Genomic DNA, 10,659 nt, shown 5'->3' with positions numbered 1-10,659 from the left:
TTTCCTACTGTAGGAGTTGATGTTCACATCAACGGGCGCACTTTAAATCTAACCGAATGTATTGCACTTCATTAAACTTAATATATATTCAATATAATAGATATGTTATTAATCAAGTTCAAGATTTTAGATTTTTTGTTATTTTATCAGTATCTACTTAAATTTTTACAGTCACATTAGAGAGATAATGAAATTGTAAAAAAATCTCATGAGTATTAGTTATATCCACATTTTCATTCGGGCACATTTAATGCCAACTGTAATGCCCTCAAACATGCTTAAGAAAACCAATTACATTCTAATTTCGACTATATACATCGATTTCCTAATGATGTATGGCGACTGCTACTTATATCTACCTATTTTCCTGTTAATTAACTATTAATAATTAACAAAACTGGCCAATCTAGTTAAATATCCACTTATACCAAAAATCACTGCATCAAGGAACACAATAGCTCTCTAGGTCATAGTGCAAAAAATTCCCGCCAATATAATAATAACGCAGTCAATTTCAGTACAGTTTCGTTTCTAATTAATTAATTTTTTCTAATTCTATATAATTAGAAACACTAAGAAAAGTCCCAAGTATAAATTATAAACAAATTCCTGTTTCAAAATTTATTTCAGGCAATCAATAGACCTAATCTAAAATATGCGGTTAGTAACTAATTTTAATCACTTTTAAATACACAACACAACAAAGTGATTAAAAATCTGCTCGTGTCAAAATAGATGACATAGTGCCAAAATTTTATTAATATTTTCACTTTTAATAAAATACGCTACAATAGAGCAAATGTCTATTTAATTATTAAAAACTAAATTTCAAGAAGATTGTATATGTATTATAGATAAACAATATTTTTTGCCATATACTAAATGTACACTACAATGTAGCATGTAGAAAGAGGGGTGAATAATGCAGAGTACTTCACCCGGATGTAGCCAACTATTGAAAATAGAGTGCTTTCCGTATTATATATCTTCCATTTCTTGAAGTAAGAAATCACTATCTATATTTGTGATTTTCATATCGGAAACCCTACATATCGAGATAGTAGATTAGGTTTTTGTAACTACCTTAGTTTGGAATGATTGTGCTGAATGAATAAATGATTTAGTTCTAAGTTACTCAATTATTTTTTCTTGTACTATAATAGTCGATATAGAGTGGTACAATATAAAATAATAATAAAAAAAAAGTGAATTCTGTATCGAATTCTGTTCATTTAGCAAGAAAACCATTTTGATGCTACATTACTCCTAATATAATGAGTAGAACATTGGGCATATTAAAACTAACCGGATGCGTTGTTGAAAGTAAGTATCTGTCTAATTCTAATATTGGATACATCGCTGAGTGTATCAAAAAATAGGGCGCCTTTGAGCTTAAGCCTAGTTGGAGACAAGCATAGACTATGAAACAATAGCTTTGCGTCTCTACTACTAAGAAAATCCCTGCTACTATTTTTAGACTTTCATACTTTTTTTTTAATTCTATGAAAACTACTACAATTTCCTACTAATTTTTTTAGACTGGTATAAAATGTTATAAATTCTTTATGTATTCTTCTTGACTTTATAAAAACTACTTCTAAAAAGTTCTTACTACTTTTCTTAACCTAGCAAAAACATATTATCAGTCTTTCATTTCGTGATGCTTATTTTTTTTCTATTCCTAGAGACTATGATATTCATCGTAGAAAATATTATTTTTGAAGACTCTTATTTGTTTATAATATATACAATTATTAATATTACACATTATGATATCAGTACCAGTGTTTATTTAAAAATTCATGAATTATAGTTGTTAAAATAGTTCCGGAATGTGACCTTTGTAGAACTTAACACATTATACATATTATTTATTTACTATTTATTATTAATATATATACATTAATATTTTTATTATAGCCATCGCCTTTACGAAATGGATGAAATGGGCAGAAAGAAGAATGAGAATTTACGAAATTCAGTACCATTTATAAGACAAATAACAGAAGATGGCAAACCAAAGTTGGAAGTCTATAGACCGACAACAAATCCTATTTATATATGGACACAGGTAAGCACAGATGTTAATTGATTTAAGTAAATTTTAATATCAATTTGAAAATTTAAATTTAAATTCAATTTATTTTTAAATATATGGAAGCACATAAACTAGTAGAACAAACGACGATAGATATAAACTAGCTAAACTGCTAAGCTAAGTAATTCAGTTAATGAATTAAAAATTTACTGCAAAGCAAGGACTATGAGTATTTATAAGTAATAAATACTAAGAAAAATATGTGGGGGCAATTAATCAATTATCACACATGCCTACACCTATGATATATGTATGTAGTGTATAGTCGGTAGTGTATAGTGTGTCTAGTGACTTTGTTACTATATGACCATGTGATACGCTAACAGTAAATGAATGCAAATAATTGAACTTTAATCTTCATTATCAGTTTAACGCTTCACAAGTGAACAAGTCCTTCAAGTATATACAAATCAACGATCGACGAAATCGTGTGTAGATTTTACTGGTACTAACCAAACAAAACAAGCAGATCGGTTTTATAGAATTTGTAAAATTATCTATCAAGATGCATTCGTACTCGTCGTGATTCAATTAAATATATAAAACATAATTATTAATAATATAAAAAAACAAAAACAAAAAAGATTTCATTATAGTGTACATTAGTTTATCAATTAAATGAAATAGACAAAATAGTAATAAAAAAAATCTATATTAACTATATATATAAAAATAATTAACAGAAAACCATTGCTGATGAGTAATTAAATAAATTCGTTTTGTTTTGTTTAATTACATATAATATATATAAATATATAGGAATATGTTATATACTAAATAATAAGAGGAATTTAAATAGAAAATCTGTAGATACAATTATTTAATTGGTACATTCACAGCTATTCACTATTAATAATTACCGTCATTAAAATAAGTTGCGCTACATATTACTTTTAATTGAATTAATATTAATATTTTCGCAATTTTTTTTTAATTTAGTCTTTTGGAATTTTATTATTTTGTATTTAATATTACGTTTTCCCAAGAACGCTTCGAAGAGATAAGAATGTTTATGAAATTTACAGATCAAACTGAGATTGAACGAAACGTAAAATTTGATTTTCTTTCACCTCGACGATCAGTAGATGCCGTAAGCTCAAGTTCAGCTCGTTGAAAATATCTGAAATATTCTACGATTCCGATTTCATTGGACAAATCTTGTAAAAATTCTTGTAAAAGTGAATTTACAAAATTTAAATCGAATTTATTTTAGTGAAAATTTATTTATTAATTTTTCAAAGGAAATCGTAATTAAATGCAAAATAATATATGTATTTACATATTAATTTAATAAAAATTTCATAAAAATAAATAAAAGAGTAAAATAAGTGTGTTTAACAAAAATTTAAATAAATTCAACTGAAAAAAAAATCCTTCGACATGAAAATCCTTATGCGAGCGGATACTCACGTATCCTTTTCAGTGCCAGTCGACGAACCGAAAGCGAAATGCACTTACACACAGGTTAATAATTAATTTTATTAATAATTTATATTCGTACTTAAAAGATTTAATTAAAATATGCATACGTTTTGTCAAGAAAATGTTAACAAATGTAAGAGAGGCACAAATTCTTATTCTTCATTTATTGACTATAAAATATTGGCCTTAAAATAATAATATAGTAGGCTCCCAGCGAAATGGAAGAAAAATAAAATAATATATATTATATATATAATATTAATATTATTATGTTAAAAAAAGTGACTAATTGCAAGCTAAGTGTAGTTAGAAACATTCATTCTGGTAATATAGTAAATGTAATATTACGTTATCTGGATCTACGGGAATTAATATTATATTATACAATAAATAATGTAAATAAATATAAATGTAATAAGAAGAAATAATATAAATTCTTTATTCAAATAAATTTTTTAAAAAAATACATATATATTTTTAAAAAAAAAACCTTTAAATAGAAAACCGTAATGTATTCCACAACAAAATTTTTATATATAATTAATTGAATTTTTTGGCTGATCATACAATACAACTGTTAATTGACTATAATTACTAAAAACATGATTGCATTATAAACATTTTCTTGATAGTGTATATACATATTGGAAATAATACCATATACTACTTGTATAATGTTATAACATGAAAAAATATATATAATAAAAAATAACATATATATGTATGTATGTATATCGGAACAATTTATTGAACTCAACTATATAAAATAATCAATCGATGATTTTTTAAACCACAACACATACGAACAGTTGAAGAGGAGGATCGTATCACTACTAAGAATTACTTGCACAATAATTTTAATAGCGACTGCACCGATATCTCGGGACTACTCTTTAACATCTATGATTAAGTGCCGCTCATTATACTTGTCTAAAGTTTATCGAACAATAAAAAGACGACATGAAAAGGATATGCAAGTACTAGTTTGGTTTTATATTCATCTTTTGATAATATATAACATTGAATATCAAACATTTTGACATTACAACTCATGTTCCAGAAGTGACTTATACCAAATAATATTCAGTTTGGCGTTGTATTCGTTTGGTGATAAAATAAAATTATAATAATAAAATAAAGTAAAAAAAAAAATTATATTGATAAAAAATAAAATTATATATCAATTATTCTTAAATTAAACTCATGTTCAAGAAGTGGCTGGATCAACATCTTACAGTTACTCTTACTAATGTTCAACAACTAGAAAAAAAAACAACACATAGAATTCGAAAATGTTCGCTTTGTTTGGCTGCCTCTGAAATTATATTCTAGAAATGATCGGATCAAACTTTTAGAGTACCTCATCTACGACGGCGAGTAAACATTTCATTATATTTATTGCTACGCAAGACTTCAGTTGCACTTTCACCGTTTAACAAAGACAATTACAATAAAAACAACGTTACAATTGGTTCCATTAGCTATTGAGTATACGTCCCGAAACTTGTAACCTGTCAGTATAAAAGACCAAGTGCTGTTCACTGTTCCCAACAAGAAAGATCGTCGTATATGTTATGACTTTACAACTTCTCAACTCAATCAAATTTATTCAGAAACACAGCAATCAACTTGTATTTAGTCGGTTATTGTATAGAAGTAAAATGTGGAGGATAATAAAATCAACGCTTTAGAAAATTGTAGCTCAATATGTACATAGATATGAATCCAATGGGAAAGGGCTGAACAAGATAAAGAATTCTACCAAAATTGAAATGCGCACGGAAGTAAAACCTAAAGGAAAATAAAGAAATCGACTACAAATAAGTAATGCACAGAGATAAAATCTTGCTGAGGACTACATTCTGAAATTTAGAAAATAATATCACAGAAATAAAATAGAAGCAGAAGACAACCTGCAAATTTTTAATGGACCGCTGATCACAGAAATAAAATAAAAGCAAAACATAACCCGCAAATTGTTAAAAGACCGTGGTACAAAAATATATGATAAAGATATATAAAATCTATCTAGAAAAGCCAACAAAAAATTAAGGCGGCATTCCTTATTGGAACACTAACAGCATTAAAATCTTTACAGATGCTAAGAGTAAACTAAAACAATCAACGAAAAATGGATTAGAATCTACTCGATTCATAGAATGTAGCCCGTGTTGCATATTCTCTACATTTTCAAGGCTTTAATAATACCCTATCCATAACAAAGTTTGCTGAATTTTCTCGTTGTATCACAAGCATTAGTTTAGTTATTTTAGATTACAATACAGTTAATAATACTATGTTTCTATAATTATAATAGATTCTTTAGTTTATAATTTTTTAGTGGATTATAGATGTTTTTCCAATTAAACAATTTAATTAAATTTATTTGCATTAAACTTTTTTTTTTATAATTAATTTTAATTATTTTCTTATTTTTCATTTAAGGTACTTGCTGCTCTCAGTGTTTCGCTTGGATCACTGGTAGTGGGTTTTTCGTCCGCCTATACATCGCCTGCATTGGTTTCCATGACTAACAGAAATATTACATCTTTTGAAGTTACACCAGAAGCGGTAAACATTTTTTTTATATACATACACTTCTAATTTTTTAAATATACGGTAACACAATGGGCCTATTAGGTCTAAGTGGAACCCTTGGGATCGCCGATATAACCTACCTACACTTCTAATTAATGTAAATGCATGCTTATCTATATATCGGAAATTAATAAGTACCTGAATTATGATCAATAAATATATATCATATATGTATTATGTATATATTCGGTTGAGTAAAAAGTATTTAAGGTTTTTATTTACGTCTCTCTTGAAATCTACCATTGCAATTAGCAATTTCTTTTTTTATTTTTTTTTTTTGGAACAAATTAATTATCAATAAAGATTTTCTTAAGTTTGATGCTTAAATGTTATTATAAAGTAAAATATATATAGGAAGTGTTAGAAAAAATTATTCGACAGAACGTCGAATAGTTTTTGCCCAACCAAATATTATATCTTATAATCAAGTTAGATAGAGGTTATTATATTATTTATAAAAATTAATATATATCGCAGTTATTTACAAAAGAAAAAGAGACAATACTTTTGTTGTCATTAGTATTCACTTTTAAGAAATAAATATAATTGAAAAATATGTATTCCATTATATAGAATGGGTGTAATAGAACTTCTCTCTACTACAATAATATAAAACAAATTTATTATAAAAGAAAATCCTAAAATGCAGTCTTTAATAGATTTTTGTAATAATATTTTCTTAGTTATTTAATAAATATTTATTTAACAATTGTTGTGAAATAATATGACAATATTTATGTAATCTATTTTTTCAACATATTGCCCTTACTTATCGCCAATAATCATTTAAAAACAAATTACAAAATATATTGTTTACGTATACACTCTTACGCATCCAACCCATTAGCTCAAATAGCCGTCTGTGATCGGGAGATAAGTCACAGAAGCAAAATTATTAGTATTTTAAAAATTAATTAACTTGATTATTATGAATCTGCAATCTAAGCTATATATTGTTGAGCCGCTATATTTAGACATTGTATAAGATTTTTTTTTCATATATGATAAAAGTTAGAGATTCGTATTAATTAACGAATATTGTTATTTATTAATTTTTTAAAAATTTATGTATATAAAATTAGGATATCTATATATTACCAAAATATATCCATTAAATTGTTTTTATTAGAAATCTACCAATATTACTTTCAAATATAACGGCTTAACATATATATAAACATAATATTAAACAGTGCTATAAGAACCTGAAGCCTTAGAACATTATTACCTACTAATCACTTGTTACTATAGGCTTTACAAGTAACCCCTCCACCCTTCAACTATTTATACAAGTATATAAATAGTATACATGTATTATAATTATAAAATATTTATGGAACATATATAAAATATTTATAGACCATATATAATATGCAAAGTTCCATAACTCAAACTTCTATAACTCGAATTTTTCCATAACTCGAACTTAATAGAGTGCAACAGGGTTTAGAAGGCAAATTACATACAATCAAAAAAAATTCTTTAACTCGAAATCTGCATAAGTCGAACCTTTTCTTAGCAAAATGGTACTTTGAGTTATGGAAGTTTGAATGTATATATATAATTTATATATAACTTATATATAACAATTTGATATACCTGACAAAATATTTAATAAAATTTCTTTTAAAAAACTAGGGATCATGGGTAGGAGGACTTATGCCACTAGCAGGTTTAACAGGCGGTATTGCTGGCGGTCCGCTCATTGAATACTTGGGACGTAGAAACACAATTTTAGCAACAGCTGTGCCATTTATAATATCATGGCTATTAATCGCTTGCGCTGTTAATGTGGATATGATATTAGCTGGACGTGCTTTAGCTGGTTTCTGTGTTGGCATAGCATCTTTATCGTTACCTGTATATTTGGGTGAAACTGTACAGCCAGAAGTACGTGGTACCTTAGGCTTACTACCAACTGCATTCGGTAATATTGGTATACTGATATGCTTTGTGGCGGGTACATATATGGATTGGTCTATGTTGGCTTTCTTGGGTGGTGCACTACCCGTACCTTTTCTCATATTAATGTTCCTGATACCTGAAACTCCACGCTGGTTTGTATCACGGAATCGTGAGGAACGTGCTAGAAAAGCGCTAATATGGCTACGAGGCAGAAAAGCTGATGTTGAACCAGAATTGAAAGGCCTTATGCGATCACAAGCCGATGCTGATAGACAAGCAACACAAAATACAATGTTAGAATTACTTAAACGTAATAATCTAAAACCACTTGCAATATCTCTGGGTCTGATGTTTTTCCAGCAGCTTAGCGGTATTAATGCTGTTATTTTCTATACTGTGCAAATCTTTGAAGATGCTGGTTCCACAATTGATAGTAATGTTTGTACAATTATTGTTGGCATTGTTAACTTTATGGCAACATTTATTGCTACTGTACTCATTGATCGTTTGGGTAGAAAGGTAAGAATGTTATTTACATTTTCTCAACAAACATATTTCTAACAAAATTGCTTCTCTTACACTTTCAGATATTACTTTATATATCCGATCTAGCTATGATAGTAACACTATTTGTTCTTGGTGGTTTCTTCTACTGTAAGACTAATGGTATGGATGTTTCTAATGTCGGCTGGCTGCCTTTGGCTAGTTTTGTTATTTACGTTGTTGGTTTTTCACTCGGTTTCGGACCAATTCCATGGCTGATGATGGGTGAAATTTTACCAGCTAAAATACGCGGATCTGCAGCATCCGTAGCTACAGGTTTTAACTGGACGTGTACATTTATTGTAACAAAAACTTTTAACAATATGATACGTAAGTTTTAACTAGAATATTTCATATCTTAATATGAATGGGAAATAATTTATACTCTCTTTTCTAACAGAGGCAATGGGTACACATGGTGCATTTTGGCTCTTTGGCGCAATTTGCTTTGTTGGCCTGTTCTTTGTGATATTCTATGTGCCTGAAACGCAAGGCAAATCACTTGAAGATATTGAACGCAAGATGATGGGCCGCGTGAGAAGAATGTCTTCAGTGGCCAATATTAAACCACTCTCATTTAATATGTAATTGATGTCGATTGTTCGTTCGTTCGTGTGGATTAAGTGTGAAAGTGTGTTAACATATAAAAAAATGTTGAGAAAAAGCTAAGCAGCTGAAACTTAAAATTTATTTACAAATTAAACCAAAAATTAGGATTAAGTAGTTGGTTGCAGTTCGTAAGCTTTTGTGCCAGAGAATTTATAGCTGTGAAACATAAAGCTGTGTTAGTTAACGAATTTGCTTTCTTTTGAATCAGAATATTAGTTTAAAAATTATATATTGTATGATATTGTTAGATATATACATATATATACATATATGAGCATGTTAATATATATTTATACTTATTTATGCGCTATTGAGATATCATGCTTTACATAAAATGTGATGCATCTTTTTTATATTTAGTTAATTATAATGAATATATTCGATCGTAGTTTTACTTAAGTCTTATTGAGGTATATCGTAGTCATTAGAAATTTTACTCATAATTTTAGACAGCAATTTCCTTTCTAATTTATTAAGATAAGTGTGTTAACACTTCTAAACGAGTATAGTATCTGTATTTGTTAAAAATTATTTAGTTTTAGTATTTAAAAAAAAATTACATAAAATTTGTGTTAAATTATATAGCATTAATAAATAACAGCAAAATGTAATAAAACTGTTTACAAAATTATAATGAAGAGTTTTCATTTTTTTTTTTTGCCACAATATATCTGTTTCAAAAATGCCTTAATAGGCCTTGTTCTCTTCCGGATAAACTATTATCTGATTCTACGCAGAAAGAATTCTACATAAGCTACAGATAAACAGAATGATTATTAATTTTAAATTAAATAACATTAACATAACAAGAATATATCATAAAATTGTTAAGAAAATTATAATGAAGAAATTTCATTATTTTATACCACAATATAGCTCTTTTAAAAAGTCTTATTAGGCATTGCTTTCTTTTGGACATATTGTCAACAGATTCTACACTGACATAATGCTACAAAGTCTATAGAAAAACAGAACGAATATGTTATTTCATCATTATCATTTTAAGCTCTACAACTCAGGTTGTGTCACTTCTCTATAAACTTTCAGAGTTCAAATGTTTCTCACTAAAATTCTTTAATTTCTAAATGCTATAACAACTGCGTCATCTATAAGTCAATAACTTCTCTGCGTTTTTCATTTTTTATAGACAGTTATATACAGAATAATTATTTGGACATGGGCCCCTCCATTCTTAAAATATGATCAAATCTCTGAACTGCACATCTCTTCCAACTTAGTACCGAAAAAAACACAAACAACATCTACACCAGATGAACTATAACGCACAACAAACGTAGCTTTAGCAATAAGGATAACGCAATTACAGAACGGATTTTGGTCCCTAAAATTGTTTTTAATGCTAGTCAATCCAACATAATACTAAAACTTTAAAAATTCTTATATATAAGAAAGCAAAATGGTATTAGGTTCTTCCTGTGCCGAACTTTTTAATAAAAGATGGGAAGACTTTACGATATGCAGGC

The 10,659-nt window shown here is 27.7% G+C and overlaps 3 protein-coding genes across 4 annotated transcripts in view; 2 read left to right on the top strand and 1 right to left on the bottom strand.

The window, feature by feature from the left end:
* Positions 1 to 10,659, top strand: part of LOC119682289 (zinc finger FYVE domain-containing protein 9-like) — a 225,511-nt gene that overhangs the window by 62,439 nt on the left and 152,413 nt on the right. The window lies entirely within an intron of this gene.
* LOC119682296 (FK506-binding protein 2-like) overlaps positions 1 to 10,659 on the bottom strand; it is a 204,481-nt gene that overhangs the window by 45,594 nt on the left and 148,228 nt on the right. The gene's annotated exons all lie outside the window — the stretch shown is intronic.
* LOC119682290 (facilitated trehalose transporter Tret1-like) lies at positions 1,921 to 9,766 on the top strand (the record flags this gene model as incomplete). The annotated part of the gene is given in 5 exon segments (XM_038095697.1): positions 1,921 to 2,071; positions 5,966 to 6,091; positions 7,757 to 8,542; positions 8,611 to 8,896; positions 8,967 to 9,766. Coding segments are annotated over 5 exon segments (1,537 nt in total), but the record flags the coding sequence as incomplete, so codon positions are not given.

The sequence above is a fragment of the Teleopsis dalmanni genome, chromosome 2 (genome assembly GCF_002237135.1).
Source record: "Teleopsis dalmanni isolate 2A chromosome 2, ASM223713v2, whole genome shotgun sequence".
Taxonomy (NCBI): domain Eukaryota; kingdom Metazoa; phylum Arthropoda; class Insecta; order Diptera; family Diopsidae; genus Teleopsis; species Teleopsis dalmanni.
The sequence above is the reverse complement of the archived record's forward strand: the minus strand, read 5'-3'. Positions and strand labels throughout refer to the sequence as shown.